The sequence below is a fragment of the Sparus aurata genome, chromosome 10, assembly GCF_900880675.1.
Source record: "Sparus aurata chromosome 10, fSpaAur1.1, whole genome shotgun sequence".
NCBI lineage: Eukaryota > Metazoa > Chordata > Actinopteri > Spariformes > Sparidae > Sparus > Sparus aurata.
Genome location: NC_044196.1, coordinates 6,817,753 through 6,842,047, shown reverse-complemented (window position 1 = coordinate 6,842,047; position 24,295 = coordinate 6,817,753). Strand labels below are relative to the sequence as shown.

Here is a 24,295-nt window from a genome sequence, read left to right as displayed (position 1 = left end):
TACTTTCAAACTATGTCCTATTATATTCACATTACATTATATACTTACACATTAGTATGTGTATGTGAATAAATATACTTTATAACTCTACTACTACTCTTTACTCTCTCAGAGCTGCGGTACTTTAACGATCCACATTCACATTTGATTCTCATTTTCATGTGACACGTTGCTCCATATTTCATATCCAGTGGTCCTATTAACATTTTAGTATTTCATTAAAATGCTAATCAGAAAAAGCTGAACATTGTGTCTGATAATAAACATGTAAATATAGGTGTTGTATAGTACATTTAATATCAGATTAATCTGAGAATAATTCTCTGATGAAGTTTAATTTCTGAACACAACATCTCTCCCTCTTCAAGAGGGAGACATGTTGTGTTCAGAAATTAAACTTCTCTTCAAAAATGAATCATGAATTGTTGATTTATCAGTGATTGAGAAGGAGTGGAAGCATTCATCTCTAAATCAGGTGAAACCACATTAAACACAAGTTACCATCATAAATCAACATTGAAGAGGAGGAAGGAGAAGAAGAAGCTCTCAGATGTTTCATAAATCATCCTTTATCAGTCATTACAGTGTGATATCAGAAGTCTCTCTCTGTGATCTGCTGTGTTGAAGCTGCTCTTGTTTCCTCACATTGATCACATGAACACAGTGAACATCCTGATCATGTGTTCTTAAAGCAACACTGACTCGTTTCTAGCAGCTGACCACAGATCAGAGCCCCTCCCCACCTCCCCTCCGTTCACACAGTGGCAGTGAGTCCTGCAGGAGACAAACAGGTGTGGACACGTTTTCATGGTTACACACTGAGTACTGTATGTGTTCAGAGGCTGCAGGTAAGATCACTTTCATCTTCACCTTTTACTACCATGGTGAATGTGATGTGGTGTCATCGGGCGATATTGTGCCAGTGATGATGTGATGATGTGATGCGAGTCACGATCGAAAGTGAAAGTGAAAGTAAAGTGAGACTGAGTGTAAAGACGCAGTGAAGGACTCTGAGTGAGCTATGTCTCTTATCTAACTGTACAAGTGTTGGACAGTAAAGTCAAAGTCACGTTTGGATTCACACACCAGCCTCGTTCCAGTTGAATTCACCTGCTGACATGAAGGTGACATGTGAGTGAACGACCAGCAGAGGGCGCTGCAGGTCAGCTGTCACTCACTGAGGAGGGAAGTGGATATTTATATCAGATAGCTGATGATTGTGATGTGAAAACCGCAGCTGCACGATTAGTTTGTGTATGTGAGGGTATCTTTATGTCATTAGAAGAACAATGAAAGAGGTTTGTTAGTGTTAAACTCCTCTGTTATTTATGATGAATAATAAACTTTATTTCTATAGAGCATTTTTGGAACAGAGTTTTTAAAGTGCTTTGACAATCAAGCAAAAGCAGAAAATATTAATATCAGACATCTGATGATTGTATACCCACACACCACTGCTGCATGTGGACAAACAGTAAACATTCTCACTAAATGTCACATTTCCTTCTATTCCGTCATAGAAATACAGTCAACTACATATACATATGAATATATATATTCTGAAATATTTTATTTTGTATTTGTATTTTATTTTATTGTATTTCATTACAAATAATGATATCAGCTGAATAGTTTGAGTGAAAATTTGACTAATTGAAAATGTCAATTAATTTCAGAATAACTTCCCTCTTTTATTACATATATATGTTATACATCTGTAATACTTCATTAGGGATGTCAAATATTTGCTTTCATGACATTCACATTTTTTCCTGTATCTCTTTCCCATTTAATTTTTTTAAATGTATTATTGATTATTGTTATAATGTATCATTTTGCAAAAAAACCCTCAGCCCCCATTTACGTTCTACACACATATTTATTTTGTGACGGCCATGCCTCTTGTGTTGTTGGGCTGTTTGCTTGTCCTCTTTGTGTTGCAGAAGCCCAGTAGGAGGGGTTCAGGTGTTGTTAGTTGTTGGGAAGACCTGGCCCGATGTTCCCAGCACTATAAGAGCACACCTCACTTGGCTGGGGAGAGAGAGGACAAGGGAGAAATCCTGCTCTCTGCTCTCCATGCTCCTTATTGTCTTTGTTTTCACACTGATTTGTTGGTTTTTGAGTTGGTTTTAATAAATTATGATTTCCTTGCTTTAACTTCTTGTGTCCTCTCCTATTATTTGTCATGGCTTTGAGCCGGCTGTGACAATTTCTACAGGACTCCAAACTAAACCTTTGAGAAGTCAACACAGTATATTTCTATGTTATCATTTGTCATTCGTCAAGTTTTCACACCGCTTCTTTTTAATTTTTCTTTGATTTTTATATCCAGGATGCTTCCAGTGACGCTCAGACGCTCCCTGAACTTTCAGTTTGGTGCCTTCACTGTCCTGGTGGCCCTGATACACTCATGTGGAGGTAAATATGACAAATTGATGTTAACATGTACAGAAAATGTTTAGATATTGTTCATCCATCCATTTTGCTGCACATAAAACAATCAAACACTTGTTTCTTTTCAGGTCAGCATCATGTGAGCTGTCCATCTGAGGCAATAGTGGCAACAGTTGGTGAGGACATCGTTCTGCCAGCTTACCTGGAACCTGCCACCAATGCTTTGAGGAAGACAATCGAGTGGACGAGACCCGACCTGAGCCCCAGATATGTTCACGTGCTGCGTCAGGGTGTTAAACTGACGGGTAACCATCCGTCTTACGAGGGAAGAACATCGCTGTTCAGTGATGAACTGAAGCTCGGAAACGTTTCACTGAAACTCTCCAGAGTGAGAATATCTGATGAGGGACCATACAGATGCTTCATTCCAGAAATGAAGATAAGCTGTATTATTCAGCTTGTTGTAGGTGAGAGGATATAGTTTCTTTTCAAAGTGAGTTTTAACTTTTATTTGTATAATTAATGGTAAAGCTAATAACTTAATCTCTCTATTGTTGGAAAATGAACAAGTTGTGACCCCAAGATAAGCTTCATGTTTTTTTTCTGTTGTCCTGCTGCAGAATACATTTTGGGCCAATCATGATGGTAATGCATGATGGATAAGTGTCAGCCTGTATTCCTCAGCATTGAGGACACCATTAATCCACCAAATCTCCAACATCATCTGCAAAAATGCAGCCCCAAACTTGTAAGGATCCTCCACCATGCTTCACTGTTACCTGCAGACAGTCAATATTGTACCGCTCTCCAGGCCTTTGGCGGACAAACTGCCCTCTGCTACAGTCCATAGCACCTGCTGCCATTTTTCTGTAGACCAGTTCCTATGTTTTCATGCACAGTTGAGTCGCTTGGTCTTGTTTCCACGTCTGAGGTTTGACTTTTTGTCTGCAACTCCTCTATGAAGACCACTTCTGGCCAGACTTCTCTGGACAGTAGGTGGATGTACCTGGATCCCACATGATTCATGTTATTGGCCATAATTGTAGTTTGTAAATTGAGTAGTTGAACTACAAAAAATGACCCTAAAAGTAGTTGAATTAGTTTACACAGCACAAAATGTGAATGTAGTTAAACTACCAGCAAGCTACAGCAAATTGTAGTTAAGCTATGTAGTTCAACTACATGTACTTAAAGTCTCCCCAACACTGATATTAAGTCTATTTCAGCTCCAAAAGATTGAGCAGGTATTTTGGCTGTTGCGTAAAAGATTGTTCCCACAGTCAGTAGTAGCCAATATCAGTGAAACCACTGTTAAAAACCTGGCAGTAGGAAATCACCTTCACCCAGGCCAGTAGCATCTCTCTGTAGAATAAGCTAAATAAAGTTTTGTTCATATGATATGAGGTCAAATATTTCAGTCACAATAACTCAAATGGACAACCAAAATATACCAAACAAGTAAACCAAATCATCAAACACACGCAGCAAACATAACAGAGATGAATGGTCTCATCTTCGGGTGCTGCCTCTTCACCTGTTGTCCAGAAGACCAAAAACAGCAGCAGAGTGGATCTACAGTGTGAGTCTACAGGCTGGTATCCAGAACCTGAGGTGTTCTGGCTGGACGGTGAGGGAAACCTCCACTTTGCTGAAAAGTAATCTCTGAGCTCTCCTCCCGTCAGTAAACGGTTCCAGATCAGAACAGAATCTGATGAGACTTCAGGTGTTTAGTCCTCTAGAACCGACTCTCCTCCTTTGATTCATCTTTATTAGATGATTTCTTGCTATTGATTCATTCTTATGACAGGAATTATAACTGTGCTGCTGTTTCTTGCTTGTTCTTGTGTTTTTCTCGTAGAGAAATCAACAAAATCAGAGTTGATTTGTTCACATCAAGCCATAGCTCTGGTTGGTGAGGACGTCCTTCTTCCATGCCACCTTGAACCTGCAGTCACTGCCAATTATGAGACAGTGGTGTGGACCAGACCTGGTCTGATTCCAGAGTACATCCATTATCATCAAGATGGACGTCTGCTGTTTGAGAAACAAAACCCATCTTATTCTTTACGCACAAGACTGTTTATGGATGAACTGCCACATGGAAATGTCTCTATGAAAATATTCAGAGTGAAAATATCTGATGCTGGAAGATACTTTTGCAACCTTCCATCAATGGTGAAAGAGGCTCCTGTCCAACTCATTGTTGGTGAGTCAGACTCTGATTGAGTTGATGTACATATTTTGGCTTGATCTGAACCCAGTTTGAAATTTCTCCTCCTCTCATCAGGTGCTGTCTCCTCACCCTTCATAGAGGTTGTGACTAATAACAGTGAACATGTAGTTCTCCAGTGTGAGTCTACAGGCTGGTATCCAGAACCTGAGGTGTTCTGGCTGGACGGTGAGGGAAACCTCCTCTCTGCTGGACCTACAGAGACAGTCAGAGGTCCTGATGACCTCTATACTGTCAGCAGCAGAGTGACTGTGGAGAAGAGACACAGCAACAGCTTCACCTGTAGAGTCCAACAGAACCACATCAACCAGACCAGAGAGACACACATACATGTTCCAGGTAGAGAATAAATGTTCATAGAATCACTGTCTCTGCTTCAGATAACTGTGATTGTACCTCACACACTTCTGTTCTGTGCTTTATCATTTCTTGCAGACCTGTCTGGTTCTCGTCCATCTCTTCCTGTCATCATTGGTTTGATTATCGGCATCGTGTTTCTTCTTGTAGTTCAAGCAGCCGTTGTTGTTCTGTGGAAATTGAGACAAAACAAAACCAGTAAGTCGGTCAAATGCCAAAGTTTTTCACATAGAAGTCCAACTTTGACTAAGGTCACCTTGAGGATTACATGAAGGCAATCGCTTGTCATTTTCAGGAATGGGTTTGAAATTATCTTGTTTTGACATCAGTTAAGTTTAATTGAATTTAAATACCGCAGTATCTCTTCTTCTTTACATCACTGCTCTGATTCTCTCTGAAATTCCTGAGAGGCAAAATGAGAAAACAAAGAAAAAAGTATTTATATATTTTTTTGCTCTGGATCGTTTGTTGTTGTAAAACTCATTTCAGCTACCAGAGGGTGAAGTTAACCTCAGGAGTATTTTTATGGAGCTCAGTGCTTTTGTTAGAGACACCCACCCTACTCTGCCTCTGATTGGCTTACCCTGAATGTCTTAAAGGATCAGTTCACCCAAAAATGTAATTCCAGTCATCCTCTCCTCCCTCCATGTTGATGTAAAGTCAGGTGAAGTCTCGTAGTCCACAAAACATTTCTGGAGCTTCACAGTAAAACAGAGTTGCAGCATTCTGCTAAAATGGCTCCATACAGCTGTTATTTACACCCTCAACATGTGCTCATGCTCGTCCACCCTCTTCAGATGGGCTGCCCACTGATGCTTTAAGACTCGCAGCTACAGTGTGAAGATGAAAGTGTAAATAATGTCTTCAATGAATATTTGCAAGCTGTATGGAGCCATTTTATGTTTTCTTTTGGTTGTTTTCTTTCCGTTTTGAAACAAGTCACCAGCTGCGTCAGTCGTTTAAGAGAATGCTGCAACACTATTTTGCTGTGAAGCTCATTTTACTGTGTCATTTTTTCCCCCTATAAATCTTGTAAGTAGATAATGACTGAATTTTAACTTTTGGGTGAGTGGTTCCTTTGACCTAACCTGAACCAATCTCACTCTTCATGCTGAAACCTAACCAACCAAACCAATGAAGAGAACAAATCAAAGACTGAGACTTTTTTCACAGATGACAGAAAAAATTTAATTAAAAAAAAATCTCTCTTCTTCAGCCTCAGACATATATAGAAATCAACAGATAATGTGTTTGAAAATATGTCATGTGAACTCTGTTGATTATTTGTGAACACAGGAAACAACTCTAAAGGTGTTGAAAATGAAAATGAAGGAATAATACTTAAGTTTACTGTCACAGACGGACCAACAGATCAAGAGAACAACAAAGAAGATGAGACTGAATCTGTAAGTGACAACACAGAGAATCTGATGGAAGGACAGACTGAAGATAATCTGCAGACAGAAGAAGAAGAAGAGCAACAGAGGGAGGGAGGGTGTACAATATTATAACCAAAGTACACTCTACATTAGTTTGCATGGCATTCTTATTATTTTCTCAGAGTAACTGAAAACATAACCAAATGGGGTGTGTCTGCCTGACCAACATCAAAAAATGGTTAAACGACAACTCTGAAGCTTAATTCTGATAAAACAGAAACACTGATTATTGCGCCAGATGACAAAAAATGGTGATGTTTTAGGCTCATCTGTTCAGTCAAGCCTCAGAAAGTTGGGAGTCATTTTTGATTCTGCAATGTCGCTAGAGCAGCACTCCAGACAATTATTCAGAAACCGCTTTTTCCACCTGAAGAACATTGCAAAATTGAGTGATGTGGTGACAAAAGCTGAACTTGAAATGGCTATTGATGCCTTTATCTCTTCTCATATAGACTACTGTAACAGTCCTTTTTACCTGCATAAACAGAAAGAGCTTAACCGTCTCCAGACTGTACAGAATGCAGCTGCACGGCTTTTGACTCACACTCAGAAAAGAGAACAAATCACCCCTGTTTTAGCTTTCCTGCATTGGTTACCAGTCCATTTTAGAATCAATTTTTAAATTCTGGTGCTTACTTTTAGAACCCTTCATGGTCAAGCACCCCCTTAAATCTCTGACCAGATTAAACTTCATGTACCTGCCCGTACTATGAGGTCATCAGGTCAGAGATTGTTGGTGGTCCATTACACCCACTTTAAGACCAGTGGTGACCGGTCCTTTCAGGCAGTGGCACCCAAACTTTGGAATAGATAGATAGATAGAATAGAATTACTTTAATGATCCCAAACTGGGAAATTATTTAAATGCCCTGCCTATCTCTCTAAGATGCTCCGAGTCTGTGGACTCTTTTAGGAAACAGCTAAAAAACGTTCTTATTTAAGCAGGCTTTTAGTTAATATCTTAAATTGTTTTATTCATTGTATTTTTATGTTTTTACTGTTGTATTTTATGCTATTGTGAAGCACTTTGTGATTTTTATCTGTGAAAAGTGCTATATAAATAAAATGTACTTACTTACTTATATCAACAGGGAGACTTATAGTCAGAAGTAAGAATGAAGTCAGAGTAACTGATCCCTAATAAGGGCATAGATCCTAAGTACCAGAGAGAACCCTCAGGAAAGATAATGGTGTGTTAGATAGCTGAGATTCAAAAAATAAAAGGAGACACTGACCAGACACAAAGAAAGCACCTGAGTCAAAGAGATCAATGTATAGAACAGGCCAGGAGAACTGGGATTGGATGAGGACCAGGTGGCCCACACCTGTCTTTGTGTTTAAAGAGAGCTCCCTGTATTCCACTTTGGGTCACGCTCATCAATTTCGTCTGTGGAAGATCACGTGTTTTGTCTGCCGGTAAATAGAATAGAATAGAAGCTTTATTGTCGTTGCATGTCAAGTATACAATGAAATTGCAGTGCTTCTCTGGTTGTTGCAGTTATTAAATATCAAAACAGAATTAAATAAAAATAGCATACAAGAATAAAAGGATTAAAAGGAGATTTACAGTATATACATCATTTACATTTCAGGCATACTCTTTTTGAGTTCAGGGTCCTGATGGCCCAGGGAAAGAGACTGTTTTTGAGTCTGTTAGTCCTGCTTTTGAAGCACCGGTACCTCCTTCCAGAGGGCGTGAGGTTGAACAGGTGCTGTCCTGGGTGTGAGGGGTCAGCAGTGATTGTCCTCGCCCTCCTAAGACACAACTTGCTGGCGATGTCTTCTAGCGAGGGTAGGGGGCTGCCAGTGATGTGTTGAGTGGTTTTAATGACCCTCTGCAGGTTTTTCCTGTCTGCCACAGAGCAGTTGGCATACCAGGCTGTAATGCAGTGCGTCAGGTACAGTATCCTTCGGGTTCAAAGAAAACCCCCAAACTCTGCGTGCAGGGCTGAATTAGGCCAATATCCTTTACTTCTAAATATTCAAAAAAGATCTACAAAGTTCTGGAGCCATATTAAAACAAGTGACCTGCCTGTTACCATTATAAATCCCTTGCCTACCAGGAGTTGAACATAGAAAGGAGTCCCCTCAGCCAACTGGTCCTGAGGCTGGCTGACCTTTCACCTTCTGACATCACAAACCCCGGTCAGCCTCAGAGCAGTTACACTATCACTCAGAACATCAGACCTAACCAAATTATAACTAAAGGAAAAGAAAAATACATAACTTATTGGAATGATATTACACGCTCACAACACAAACTGGAAAAATATTTGACCCTAACCAGACAGTATACTGTGGCAGAGTACCTAACCACAGTAACTGATCAGAACCTGAGAAAGACACTGACGATGTACAGACAAAAAGAGAGAAATTACCCCTCATTCTGGGGGATAAGAAAGAATGTGCAGTGTTGACTGTTAAATATGTCACTTCCTGCCACAACAAAAGACGCAACCAGTGGGATATAGATAAAAAATCAGATAGACATTTATAAATATACTTATATGTACAATATTCTACCGCCACCATCTCCCATTATTTTTTATTCTATTCTATTTTATTTCTATTTATTTATTTATTATTTATTTATTTATTTATTTATTTATTATCATTTTACTTATCTATATTATCACTAGTTGTATTATCCCTACTATAAACATCTCTTAATTTTATTTCAACATCTCTTTATTTTATTCTATTATCAGTAGATTTGCTTTTGTTATCTGTTTTGTCAGTAAACGGAAACTTACACTGTTTTTGTTAATGCTAGCTTGATTGCTTATGCTACCTATACATTTATATGTACTTGTATAAATGTTATGTCTATGTTACAAACGCATATATATATTACATGTACATATATTGTTTTATCTCTTTTGTCTGTTTAGTTATTGATTTTGTTATGTTGAATAGTATTATTGTTATTTATTGTTGTGATTGTGCTTTGACAACACATGTAAAATGTCATGCCAATAAAGCCTGTTGGATTGACGTTGAACTGAGAGGGCTCAGCACACAACCCAGAGGAGACCCTGTGCTGAGTGATTCTTGGTGATTTTTGTTGATTTCTGAACAACTGAAAACCTTTTTGAACAACCAACGAACGAGGAGTCGGTACACATCAACTGACTGAGAGGACGATGAGGTCAGTGAACAGAGAGGAAGAAGATTAAAAACTTCTTTCTGATCTGAACAGGAAGAAGGAAGAACTTCAGGAACTGCTGAAGCAGAGAGAGATAACACTATTGAGCTCTTTTATGCTGTTTCTATAATGTCATGTGTCGTCAACTGTACTTTCAAAGTTATTTCACGTTATATTACATCCCAATGTATGTGTGTATGTGAATGAATATACTTTATAACTCTACTAATACTCTATACTCTCTCAGAGCTGCTGTATATTACATGATATGCGTTACCTGTTTACCTGTATGATTCTCATTTTCATGTGACATGTTGCTCCATATTTCATATCCAATGGTCCTATCAACATTTTAATACATATTATTAAAATGCTTCTGCTGGTACTCTTTGTGTTCTGTTAAGCCTCTGTACTGTGCACTGTATCATGATGAAGACAGTAACAATAAAACTTGAAGGACATCTTAAAGGACGACTCATTAAGAATCAAACAATAAAACAGTGTTTTCTGTTGTGTGTGTGAGTGGAGAGTGATCACACAGAGACCCAACAGCTCAACACCTGTCATCACACTGCAAATAACATGTAGACCTTCTTGGACTTTACAGCAGTGTTTCCATTTTCTGCTGCTTTATACAACATTTTGGAGGCAGATATTGTACTTTTACTCTACTACATTTATTCAATAACTCTGGTTACTAGTTAATTTGCAGATTACATGTTGGATGAGAGCCAAAGTAAGTTAAACAAATAATAAACAGAGATCATAAGAAACAAGTTGTGTCTGATAATCAGCCACACTACAGTACATACATGTAAATATAGGTGTTGTCTACTTTATATTGAAGTACATTTAATATCAGGGTCAGCACGTCTCATGCTTCTATCAAACTCACAAAGTGAAGAGGGAGGCATGAGGAGGATTGTGAATATAGATATCATAAATTCAGCACAGGTTCACCCAATACGCACACTACGCACGTTGCGTATGGCCCCGCAAACTAACAGAGGCCCGTGGAAAAAAAAAAAAAAAAACGTGTCCCAGATTCCCAGCGCATCAGCCTAGCAAGATGAAACAGAGTTATCCCTCTGGGAATGAAAAAAGGGGGAAGAAACAGCATGACCATGAACTGCGGGAACAGCAGTCAGGTGACTCTCCTCTCCAGGTGGGAGAGTGGGAGGGACTAGTCCGTGTCTGACCTACATTAACAGGGCGGTGAGCCCTGGTGAACCCCGGTCTCTGAGTGCGTCTTGCTGACTTCTATCATTTTAGTTGTAGTGTAGTTTCAACTGCACTTAAACAAAATGGAAAGAAATGGATAAATATTGACTAAGATTGAATTTTGTTTGCCTGGATAGCCCACAGGCAAATATCATTTCACGTTTTGTTCACGAGTTTTATTTATTCGATAAGATATCTGCATATCTTAGCAAAACTTGTGAAATATTGTGACAATGGTGCTAAATAAATATTAATTCTATAATAAATAATAATAGCCTTATCTATATTTTACAGGTGCAATGCTTAAGTTTCTCACCACAAGCAGCACAGACTCCAGCCAGTCAGCCAACATTTAAGACTGTGTGATTGTTTGTTTACACATTTAGCTTGATGTGATTTGTTCTGATTTGGTCTGAATTTATTCTGAGTTCAGTTAGGAGGATCCCTTAGCAGAATTTTGCCTAGGGCCCCATGGAGGTCTGAACTGGCTCTGCATAAACCTGATTAGTGGAAACCCACATCCCACTGCTGCATGTTGACAAAATACTTCAAAAACACCTGGTGACTGGACGTGACGTCACCCCTCCCCCTCCTCTCTGCTCCTCCAGGTCTGTTAGAGTTTTTCCCTGTGACTGTGGAGATTGTCGGGAAATAAAAACAGGTATGCGCACGTTTTATTCATTAATCGATGTGTTTCAGGTGCTTGTCTGTCACATACAGGTCAATTTAATCATATACTTTCAAAATAAAAGACCAAATCACAGACTGAAGAACCTGCAAGTTATTTATGGATATTTTTATATTAGTGAACGTCGAGTTTAACTGTCTGTTCATACAAATCACAGAGTTAAAGTCGTGACATCAGGACTGAGAAATATCGTTTTTATTTAGTTATTAAGTCAGTTGCAGTAGATCTGAAGCGCGTTTTATTTACATTAACAGCTCCGTGTTTCACCATAGCAAGTGAAAGTAAAGTGAGACTAAGTGTAAAGACGCAGTGAAGGACTCTGAGTGAGCTTTGTCTCTTATCTAACTGTGTTAAATAAAATAACTGTGTTAAAAGTGTTGTACAGTCGTACAAAGTCCTGTTTGGATTCACACACCAGCCTCGTTCCAGTTGAATTCACCTACAGAGTGAACAACCAGCATGTTCCTTCTTGTCCTATCTTAACAAAACATGTCAGAGACATTTTACTGGTAGATAACAAAAGTATTATACACAGAGAGGAACTCAGATGGAGACTGGTGTGGACTGGAATGTCACACACAGGATCATAACATGGTTTGACCTGTAAGGGGGGAGACTGGGTCATCTATATCTATATATATATATAGTCTGAGACCATCACTCATAAAAACTAATTTATTTTGCATTTGTTTTGAATGTAACAATACTCTATTTCATTGCAAATGATCATAACAACAGTTAAAGTGAAAAGTTGACGCTTTGAAAATGTCCATGAATTTCAGAATAACTTCCCCCTTTTGCCGCATATATTATTTATATTATATATCTGTAGTATTTCATAAGGTATGTAAAGTATTTGCTTTAATGACATTCATATTTTGCCATTTAAAAGTATGTTTTTATGTATGATTGATTATTGTTATAATGTATCACCAACCCTCAGCCCCGATTAATGTCTATCTAAACTAGTCCAAACTAAACCTTTGAGAAGGCTACACACAGTAGGCTATATTTCTGTGTTATCATTCGTCTTTAGTTTTCACACCACTTCTTTTCCATTTTTCTTTGATTTTTAAATACAGTATGCTTCAAGTGACACTCAGCCGGTCCCTGAACTTTCAGTTTGGTGCCTTCATTGTCCTGGTGGTCCTGATACACTCATGTAGAGGTAAATATGACACATCTATGTTAACAAAGTGATAATATTTTCCCAAACACCCTGTGCCATCTTCCTTATCTCATACAGTGAGAGGTTTTCTTTACATGTCCTAATTACAACATGAGCGTGTACACATGGGTGAAGGTTACTCACAAACAAAGACTTCTAAGCCTGGTGAAGTCTTGCCTGAAAGTAAATGTGCCTCAAACACATGTAAAATCTCTGGGATGCTGAAACTGGGAATGTTTAACCTGGATAGCTGCAATCATTGCCGTGCATTCATAACCAGAGGAAGATAATTCTTCTTTCAATGCCTGACAAAGCTCTCTGTAGTCATTTCTGACACAGGGAGGTTGTGATTGTATGAACTTGTGTACAGCTATATAGTCCATAGGCCAAAGGCCAGAATTTGACTTTTCGGTACCACTCAAGGTGGCAAAACCCAGTAACATTTTTTGAAATGGTACATGTCCATAGATGATATTTTGGTATGATAACCCATCCTAAGTGGTAGCTTTGTGACAGTTATCAGCACATGAACACCCCCTACAATAAGTAGGCCTCTAGGCGTGGGTGCATATTCTACTTTATGCTACTTTTTCAGAGCTTTACTCATCTTTTATGAGGGCATGTTTGGTAGCATTTTAAAGGGTAGATTCATAGCTTTCATTTAAATCAGGTTTTGGGCCTGTCTAAAAAATACAAAGGTCACATGGGCTCTTCAAACTGTCAACAACAACAATTTTTCCACAATTTTCACCTAAACTGTAGTCTTTTTTATAGCATTGTGACATGTAGGGACAACACTGACACAAATAACACTGAAATGCTCACAGGACTGTAACAATTCAGGAAATGTATAATCCTCCCATATTATCCTACTATGAGGGGTGATTGTGTGCCTTAAAGTGGAACATGGGCCCAGGTGAGAATTGTCAATAATTGCTTGCTATTTTCAAAAGTCTTTATTTAGCAGGCAGATCAGATCAGTAGAATTTTATCCTCATCATCATTGTCCAGGGTCAAGGCAACTTTATCTTCATCCTCCTCTTCCTCTCTCTCGCTCTCAGAAACGTGTAGGGCTGGGTATTGCTAAGAACCTCACGATTCAATTTTGATTCTTTAGGTCGATTCAATATCAATTCAAATTGATCAAAAATTCAAATCGATTTAAATAATTCATTAGAGTACCTGTACCTATTTCTAAATTCAAAAACTCTTAAATTATAAATCTTTCCTCTAGGAAGTTCTAGTTCAAATTGAAATGTAAACAAAGACACATGATGTGTTTAGTCATAAAATAGTGCAACCATAGTTAAGCTGAGAAAGTTCTATTGTTTCTGGGGCTGCATGGTACATTTTTGTCCGACAAAACAGCAGTCCCTCTGCCCTCCGGCTAGACGCGAGGGGGTAAACGTTGACAGTCAGTGGGTTACATGACACTCAAGAAAACCGAATTACTGCGTTAGTCTGACTATGATCGGATTTTTAAGATGCATGTATACACCTTTGTCTGACTAAAATCGGACCAGATTTCTCATAGTCGAAATACACCACGTAGATTATTCGATTGAAAGTCGCATTACTCCTGCATGTATATGTTTCCAGCGGATCGGATCGGATTTTGCGTTCTGCGCAGGCGCGAGATTTTTCCCCGGGGCCATGAGCGGGAAGTAGACGGACGGCGGAGGCGGCATCTTTCCTCCGAAATCACCGCAAGAAAGAGCGTCAGAGTGCACTCAGTTTGTGTAGTTATCATGTACACCATATACGAAGTGTACAAAGATGTAGCTTCGTCTCGCTCCTCGTACGCCATCTTTCTTGAATGCCGAGGCAGCTGGTGACGTAAAGAGGTCAGCCAGAGGTGGCCCTGTTAACACTGGTTGAAATGGGTACAGCGCCACCTAGCGTACCGGGGTATGACATGCTTTCGGCCAGTAATTCGATTTTCTCACCGGCATGTATACTCGGATAATTGCAGTTGTCCGATTGAGTAGCATAGTTGAACTATGGCTGTAATCTGACTAAGCTGTACATGTAAACGCACTGACTGAGCCCCCTCAGTGGAGGAGAGTGCTACTCGCAGGCGCATGGTGCAGTGGCCAGGGTGAAACCGGCTGCGCTGGGAATTTACATTCTCCGAAAGAGCGGTGCGTCAGACATCGGCTACCCGCCTCTGCAGCTCCCACGGTGTTTTCAAGGCGCATCACCCTCCGACCCTCGAGCGAGGCGCTTCCAGCTGTTGGAAGTGGGGACGGAGAGGCGTCCTGCGAGGGACAGCGGGTGGTCGGGGCTGCTGCTTGCCGGAATCGATTCAGAGGATTTTCTGAATTGATATTGAATTAGGAAAAAATATATTGCAATGCATTGATGAATCCATATTTTTACCCACGTCTAGTAACATGTTCCATTGTCATCTTGACAGTGTATGAAACAGACACTTTGGCTGTTTTCACCATTATCTAAATTGTATAGGCACACAGCCAAAGAGAAAACAACATTGGAACAGAAAATATCACCTACGACAATTCAAGGAAAAAAGGAGATAGACTGAACATCTTAAAGCCTGAAACACACTTGGCCAACCATTGGCCATCTGAAGCGTTTGGGGAAACTCTGTTCGGTGTGTTCAGCTGCACTGGAAGCTTTTGGGACTGCATGGACAGCGTCTGCTCCAATTCAACTTGCAAAGTCTGAGAACGTTGGCTGTTGGCCGTCTGAACCATTGGATACTCTGATTGGATGCGTGCTAGCTGTATGACCATTCTGATTGGTGGTGTGCTAGCGAATCAGTGCAGTGTGTGGGAGGGGCGTACTTCAGTGTGCGCCACTGAACTCTATGATGTGCGGTTGTTTTTCTGTGCACTCCATTCCATCATTTCCTGTTTTCATGTTTTGGATTAATGGCACAAGACTAGCGCCACCCGACCTCGCACAAGTGCAGAACATACATGCTACTGTGTAATTGGCAGCTGTTGAGGTGGTATGTTTCAATGCAACTTTTCCGCCGAATGGGTCAGACGAGAGGCAACGGAGTGGTCCGATAAAGGCAGTTGGCTGTTGTTTGAGTCTGGGTGGTGTGCGGGGGCATTAAAGTGTCTGACTGCATTACTAAATCCATTTACCATGTCTCTGGTCTAGTGTCTTCATTGTCTTTGTCCCTCTAAGGTTATGAAAAGTCATCCACTGGGCCACCAATTAGCTGCCGGGTAGCCCCAAACTATCCGGGAGCTCACCTGCTGAACACTGCTTCAGTTGTGTGCGGGCCCAGGATCCCTAATCCCTGGTAAACCGAAGTGGGTCCAGTCCATGAAAAGCTAGACAGCACAGTTAGTGCAGCCTGCAGTCGGTCAAGCTGGAGTTTATTAGTCAGCTTTAACGTCCGGTCTCTGCTGATAATTGGCTGCTCCAACCTCTTTTTGGCTCCGTTTGCCAGTGTAATCTGTAGTCACGCCGAGAACAGGAGAGACAGTCCGAGGCCCAAATTGTTCAGTGTTGACATGGTGTCACAGTAGTTGCTCCAGGACCTCCGGAGTGTAGTCTTTGTAGATATGCACCAGCGTTCCTTGGTATTGGAGGCTGCCTCGTCTTTTGTGGGCTTCCCGTACAATCATCTCCTTTGTCTGGAACCAGCGGAGAAGAGATATGACCAGCCACGGCTGCAACACCGGTTGTGGCTAGGCAGTGAGCACACGTGTGCTCGGTCTAGTTCAGGCGGTTACGAGAGAGTCTTTTGGCCTCCAGCTAGTCAATCTGTTGGCCGTGCTCTGTCACCACAGCTTTTGTACATTCCAGTTTTGCTTCTAAAGCCGCAACAGAGTTTTGAAGTCGGTGGATATGCTAGCTCTGTGGTCCTCCAGTAAGCTAGCAATGCTAGCTACACAGGTGTTGTTGCATGTGTTTGAGGTCTCTCCCTCAATGGCCTTTTTAGTGTTTTTCCCCATCATGCCAGTTTAAATTAAATCAGTGGCGTACACTGTCTAACTGTAGGCTAGTGGGGTTGATTTTTAGAGTAAACATGGGGGGGCGTGAGATTGCCCTGCCGTTTACATGCGCACCTAACCGGAAGTCCAGTTATTTTATAGTTTTGTCACACACACGCGTGACACTGGTCTAATGTTTTTTTAAAGTTACAAAAACACCGCCTGTATGCCTCAGGCACAAGCTCATACACACAAAGCCCTCTTTACCTTATCATAAACCAGACTGTACTCAATTGAACAGGCCTCCTGAGTCTTACCAGTTAATTTGTACTGTGACAAAATGGCATAACACATCCCTCGGCCACTGCAAAGCAACTGCAATATGCTTAAATGTACTGAAATGTGAGTCTATCGAGGAAGTCCACGTAATTCACTACCCAAGTCTACCCAATTGCAGTCAGGACATCAAACCAGATAAGATTTCACTAGAGATAAATTGCTCGAGGCTGTAACCCAACCAATCTCTCCTATCTGACATTCTCCACCAGTACTGAACTCAAAGTACAAGGGGGGCTATGGAACTGTCAGTTTGCAGTCAAGAAGGCAGACACCATTTCAGCCTATGCCTCCCTGCATACTCTCCACCTCCTGGCCCTTCCCGAGACCTGGATCAATCCTCACTTACTTCAGGCATTATTCCAGCTCCTTTCAAGACAGCCACAGTTAAGCAACTCCTAAAGAAACCCACCCTAGACTCAGCTGACATCCCAAACTACAGACCTGTATCTCTTCTTTTGGCCCTCCTCATGGTGACTGAGTCACTCGGTGCCACCAGCCTCATCCAACTCGTCAGTCCTGATTTCTTCACAAAAGATGTGACGCAACTCCCGGTCCAAGCTCTGGTCATCTCCCGTCTGGACTACTGCAATTCCCTCTTGGCTGGACTCCCAGCCTCTGCGACTAAACCGTTGCAGCATATCCAGAACGCTGCAGTGCGCCTCGATTATAATCTTCCCAAATTCTCCCATGTGACCTCCCTCCTCTGTGACAATGGTGCTGGCCTTCAAGGACGTCAACAGAACTGCAACCGTCTACCTCCAAACACTGGTAAGGCCACAGCCCCCAGCAGGGGCACTTTGCTCTTCTACATCAGCTGGCCGGCTGTTAACCCCATTGCTGAGAGCAAACAAAGCCCACTCAGCGAAGTTGCAACTCTTCTCTGTTTTGGCACCTAAGTGGTAGAACGAACTCCCAACCAATGTCAGGACAGTAGAATCACTATTCATCTTCCGCAAAAGACTCAAGACTCATTTGATCAGACTTCACCTAAACCCCACATAGCATGACTCCCTCCCAACCCCCTTTGAAAAATAATTTAAAAAATGTATGCACTTGTATGTTCGTACCATAGTACTTGGGCACTCATGCACTTCTTTGACAAATCTTTGACAAATAGCAGTTATGATCCTCAGATGAGGGCTTGAAAATTGTTTCTACATTTCTTCCATTGACGGTGACATGTTGTGGTTTCTGTTTTGTGACAAATGTACTCATCGTAAGTCACTTTGGACTGCTAAATGCCCTAAAGGTGAATGTAAATGTCAACTTCACACTCACAAACACTGAGACCAAAGAAATACTTAGGAAAAAGACAGGGCACCGACAAGAGAACAGACTGTGGCCTTCTGAAGTTCCGGCTGGCTCATCTTAATGGCAGTCTTTGCCCCCCATCTTTAAGCTTCAATTTCCTACACCTGACTGGTAAGGAAAACAAATCACAATCACCACCTCTATCAACAGCAAACTTGATAATACTGACACCCAATGCCACACACAATTGTTAACTTCCCAGCCTTACAAGAACAAACTCATAAGATCCTTCCTATCATAAACCATACCTGTTTATCTTCTGGGGCATTCCAGGCTCTAAGCAACTTGAGAGGCAAACTAGCAGCAGCCAAGGCCCTGAACTGCCTTCCTCCACCATGGAACTTTATCCCATTAGCCAAGGATTACGCCGAAAAAAGAAAAAAAAGAACTCCTAAAAGGCTGAAATACAACCCAGCTGGACAGCCACCTATCTTAACTGATGAGCAGTTAAATATTAAATATTAGGATAAAAATGTACTGATCCGATCTGCCTGCTAAATTAAGACTCTTTGAAAATACCAAACAATTAGCAATTATTGACAATTCTCACCTGGGCCCATGTTCCACTTTAAGGCCCACAATCACCCCTTATAGTAGGATAATATGGGAGAATTATACATTTCCTGAATTGTTACAGTCCTGTGAGTATTTCAGTGTTTGTTATTTGTGTTATAGTGTTGTTCCTACATGTCACAATGCTATAAAAAAGACTACAGTTTAAGCGAAAATTGTGGAAAAATAGTTGTTGTTGACAGTTTGAAGAGCCCATGTGACCTTTTTTAGACAGGCCCAAAACCTGTTTTAAATGAAAGCTATGAATCTACCCTTTAAAATGCTACCAAACATGCCCTCATAAAAGATGAGTAAAGCTCTGAAAAAGTAGCATAAAGTAGAATATGCACCCACGCCTGGAGGCCTATTTATTGTAGGGGGTGTTTAACTTCATGTGCTGATAACTGTCACAAAGCTACCACTTAGGATGGGTTATCATACCAAAATATCATCTGTGTACATGTACCATTTCAAAAAATGTTACTAGGTTTTGCCACCTAGAGTGGTCCAAAATCTGGTCTGGCCCATGGACTAATAGGGTAAGACGTTCTGACAGTAAGCCTTAAAGGGATATTCCGGTGTAAGTTTAATCCATGGTCTAACACACCGTGAAACTGTGTTAGACTCCCTCTTGAGAGATCAAGTTAGCAGACCACTAGCTAACGTAGTTTTATTAACCTCAGAAACGACCGCATGACAACAATACATTGCAGTAAATGGGTCCAAATATACAGCCGCCATCAAAAAGCCACAAATAATGCTCAGAACAGCACCAAACTTCAGAAACATTAGAAATAGGGTCCAAGCACATACTTCAAGGCATCAAACATTTGATATCATTGCCGGATTTGTCGGAATAGATAAACAAATCTCACCACCCGAGAAGCCCTCCTTGTTGTGGGGAAGCCCTGTGAGTCAATTACCGAGTGCAGTAGAGTTCCGCAGCTCAATGATGATCATTACTGTGGGACTCTACTACAACTCCTTCTTTTGTGAGCAAAATTCCAACTCTCCTGAGTGCAGGTCATCTAAATAGCGCATAGTTTTCTTATTAGCAGTCTGTCAGTTCTAACTCCTGTTGTCTTGTTTTGCTCTGAACAGAAAGATTAGTTTGCCTCTGGAAGATAAGAAGCAAACACCTTAACAACTGGCTTGTGGATGTGGTCTGCCCATTACACAGCTTCTCAAGTAGGGACTCTATCTCTTCATTGCACTCACTGAGATTTAACCTGCAAATGACTTTAAACATGCACTAACTGGAATACAGGGCAGTAACAGTCAGAGGATTGTCTCTTAATGTTGACTTGGGCTGAAACACGTGGTAGGAACAGAACAAAACCTCTGTTCACAGGGCTGGTAGCACACTGTAGCTCTATCTCATTATCACATCGCATGATGTGACATGAGGAACGCTTAAATTGTGATCAAATTGTGTCAGCTTGACTAGAATGCAACAAATACTGGATATTCAAATGCTGAACTGATATTCTTACAGTTTTCTACAGAGCACAGAAGATTGTAATTCCAATGTTGAATGCTGTTCTTGCTGATGAAGGACAGCAGGTGGAGGAACCTGGTGGCTCCGTTCCTTTGCAGCTAAGTGCTAACTTACTTCATGTTCCTCAGATTATGGAGTTAGCTGGCAAGCTTTGTGTCACAGCTGCTGGTGCTAATCTGATCTGCAATAGTTACAAGACCTCGTGTAGCTTAGTGAGGAGAAGTTATTTGGGCCTGCTGGAAATATAGCTGGCAGCTCTCTGCAGCTGTTGGGCCCAAAAGAATCCAGGAAAAGAGAACTTCAGAGAGGTAGAGAAGAGAGAGAACAAAGAGGAGGAGCTGGAGTTTTGACATCTGGACAGAGGGAGATCTGTCATCCTGACCTATTATAGCTCAAAGCTGAATTTGCACTGAGGTGTGAAGACTGGGGAGTTCTGGGAAACTGAGCTCACTTCAGAGTCCAGTTTGAAAGCCACAATAAACATCTGTGGGTCCCAACGACATGTACAGAAAATGTTTAGATGTTGTTCATGATCCATCCATTTTGCTGCACATAAAACAATCAATCACTTGTTTCTTTTCAGGTCAGCATCATATGATTGGTCCGTCTCAGCCAATAGAGGCAACAGTCGGTGAGGACATCGTTCTGCCAGCTTACCTGGAACCTGCCACCAATGCTTTGACAGTTACTGTAGAGTGGACGAGACCCGACCTGAGCCAAAGATTTGTTCATGTGCTGCGTCAAGGTGTTAAACTGATGGGTAACCATCTGTCCTATGATGGAAGAACATCGCTGTTCAGTGATGAACTGAAGCTCGGAAACATTTCACTGAAACTCTCCAGAGTGAGAATATCTGATGAGGGACCATACAGATGCTTCCTTCCAGCACTGGACAAAGAACATGTTGTTCAGCTTGTTGTAGGTAAGGTGAGATTTCTTGCTATTATGTTTATATTTCAACATTGAAATGGCTACAGTATGTACAGTAGTATGATATACTTGATTGTTGATGGTGGCTAACATGAGCGGCTGATGCATTCACCTGGCTTCAAACTGTGTTCTGGTTGCTGAACACAGCCTCTGTCACATCACCTGACCATGAGAGGTCATCCCAGAATGATAAACATGACTGTCGGTTGTTCTTGTCTCATCTTCAGGTGCTGCCTCCTCACCTGTTGTCCAGAAGACCACAAACAGCAGCAGAGTGGTTCTACAGTGTGAGTCTACAGGCTGGTATCCAGAACCTGAGGTGTTCTGGCTGGACGGTGAGGGAAACCTCCTCTCTGCTGGACCTACAGAGACAGTCAGAGGTCCTGATGACCTCTATACTGTCAGCAGCAGAGTGACTGTGGAGAAGAGACACAGCAACAGCTTCACCTGTAGAGTCCAACAGAACCACACCAACCAGACCAGAGAGACACTCATACATGTTCCAGGTAGAGAATAAAATGTTAATAGAATCACTGTCTCTGCTTCAGATTACTGTGATTGTACCTCACACATTTCTGTTCTGTGTCATTTCAGATGATTTCTTCGCGGGTCCGTCTGGTTCTAGTTCATCTCTTCCTGTCATCATTGGTTTGATGCTCTGCATCGTGTTTGTTCTCATAGCAGCTGCTGCTGTTGTTGTGTGGAAATGGAGACAAACAAAATCAGTAAGTCTGCAACTATTTAAATATCAAACTGTCTCTTTCAGCTGCTCTGCATAAATACAACTGGCTATTTATTTATTTTTTTGCTATAGTCATCTCACTAAGGTCATGAATGGATCCGTGCAGCACTATAGTGTTTATTGGTATAATTCGATTTTCTTTGGGCTCAAATTGTCGGTATGATATTATGTTCTTTGGGCTCTAATAGCTATGAAGTGAACATGGCTAGAAACACAAAACTTGGGAACTAATGAAGAAAGTGCTCGACAAGAAACATGAGCCCAGTCCCCCTCACACCTCGAATGCTGTTGACTTTGGACATTAAAGTCCAGCTTGATATGCTCCACAAAAGCCTCTTTAACTAAAGGTAAATCTTTTACTGCAATACCATGAGTGGCAGCACTGGTCCAGGTCTAAATGATACATTCGTGTGTAAAAACATGGCTGCCATCAACCAAAAAACTTGTTGAAGGGTCAGAAAATGGTCATAACTCATTATGACTTATTCAGTCATCACAAGAGGCACCAAACATATCAAACACATGTGACTGAGGCCAGTCAACAGAATGATCTGTGAACACATTGACCAAAAAAAGAAACATGTCATGTGAACTCTGTTGATTGTTTGTGATCACAGGGAACAAGAAGCAGCGCGAGGATGAAGAAGGAGGAAACAGTCCAGAACTGAAGCTCCTGATGGGAGGAGACACAGACGGAAAACAACCAACAGAAGAGACAGAAACAGTGAACAATGTGGACGAGTTCAGAGGAGAACCAGGTCAAACTGAAACAGACGAGGAAACACTACAACAAGAAGCAAACAATGCTCAATGTGCTGATAGTGAAGGAACAGAGCTTCAGTTTACACAAGAGGCAGGAGGACAAACAACAAGAGAGACAGAAACAGGTTTGGACCAGAGTCAAGAAGAGACAGAGACTGAAGCAGTTACTGAGACAGATTCTCTACATCCAGTCAGCACTAATCTGAACAACAAACCCACTGAAACTGTGACCATGGTGGAAGAAAGACAGAAAGACAATAATCAGCAGACAGCTGATGAAACAGAAGCTCAGAGTTTGACTGAGGAAGACAAACATGGAGAGCAGCAGACAGCAGAAAGAGAGACACTGAGGGACAGAGAGAAGGAACACCTGAAGAAGAAACTAAAGATGAAAGAAAGAGAAGTGGAAAAACTTGATAGATATATTTATAGATATGAGGGGCAGATGAAGGATAAAGAGAAGCCAATAAATGAAGTCAAACAGCAGCTGGAAGAGGTGAAGAGACAGACGGAAGAGACTTTGGATGTAAAGAAGGAAGACCTTCAGGAACAACTGGATAAGTTTGAGAAACTACAGGAGGACATAAAGAATAAGGAGACTGTTGCAAGACAAAATAATTTAAAAGCAACAAATGAAAAGGAGGAAATTATTATGAAATTAAATGAGCTGGAGATGCAGAAGAATCAGAGTGATCCAGCTGATTCTTTGATCACTGGACTGACGAGTGTAACCTTACGCCCAATTTCCACTGGATACGTCTCCGCTGCGTTGCGTCTCCGCCACGCCAGCGGAGCAAATACGTTTCACTTTAGTCAATGTGTCAATCTCCACCAGGTCCGCTGCGCTGCGTATCCGCTCCGTCCCAGCTCCGGCAGTCCGGCGCCCTCCGGCACAGATACGCAGGACTCCTATATCTGGCGGATGCCGGAGTGCGACACAGCAATTCAGCTGAATTTAGCACCGAGCAGACAGGAAGTCAAGCGCTAAAATAACAAACAGCATCCGGTTACCTTTCAAAATAAAACACTCGGTGTTGACACCAGTACATAAATCTCAAAAAAAGAGACAAACACAAGCTTTTCTGCTATTCCCTCGGTCGGAAAAACTTCGTGTTCTTGATTTTAATAACACAGACCTATAACTGCGGTCGTGAGTGATCATGTGATTATCGCGGGAACTCCTCTGCCTCGTGAGCCAGCTGTCTACCGTACTGCGCCGCAGCGGACTCAAACCGCAACCGGTGGAGATTGCTGGACGGCGGACGGCGGAGCAAAACCGGATCGGAGCTGCAACGCAGCGGACACGTATCCAGTGGAAATTGGGGGTTAAATGAAGATGGATGAAAAGTGAAGTAGATGTTTTGTTACACAACACTGTTCACACTGGCATCACGCAGCAGAGCGATCTGATCTGAGGTCTGCTGATGATCTTTCTCCACTGAACAAACCCACTCTTCAACAATTCATTCTGTAAATGATTTTTCTTGTGCAGGGATTTAATTTATCTGAGACAGGAACGTTTGCTTTTGACTTTGTTCCTACAGGATCCCATATTAGAGGATTTGGTGCCAACAACACTGGACTGTAAATGGTTGTGTTTTAGTT

The 24,295-nt window shown here is 41.4% G+C and overlaps 1 protein-coding gene across 1 annotated transcript; it reads left to right on the top strand.

Annotated features, from left to right (window-relative positions):
• Window positions 1–604: 604 nt before the first annotated feature.
• LOC115589806 (butyrophilin-like protein 2) lies at window positions 605–22,852 on the top strand. Its single transcript, XM_030430968.1, has 7 exons — window positions 605–848; window positions 2,333–2,418; window positions 2,523–2,861; window positions 4,253–4,600; window positions 4,682–4,963; window positions 21,781–21,911; window positions 22,546–22,852. The coding sequence occupies exons 2-7, from the start codon at window positions 2,334–2,336 to the stop codon at window positions 22,594–22,596; spliced, it is 1,236 nt and encodes a 411-aa protein (XP_030286828.1). The 5' UTR covers window positions 605–848; window position 2,333; the 3' UTR covers window positions 22,597–22,852.
• The last annotated feature ends 1,443 nt before the right edge of the window (window positions 22,853–24,295 follow it).

Bases quoted from the DNA above. Each gene is read 5' to 3' on its own strand.
- LOC115589806 (XM_030430968.1), top strand. From the start codon at position 2,334: ATGCTTCCAGTGACGCTCAGACGCTCCCTGAACTTTCAGTTTGGTGCC. The intron at 4,601-4,681 runs GTGAGTCAGACT...TCCTCTCATCAG, and splicing joins TCCTGTCCAACTCATTGTTG to GTGCTGTCTCCTCACCCTTC. The intron at 21,912-22,545 runs GTAAGTCTGCAA...TTGTGATCACAG, and splicing joins AATGGAGACAAACAAAATCA to GGAACAAGAAGCAGCGCGAG.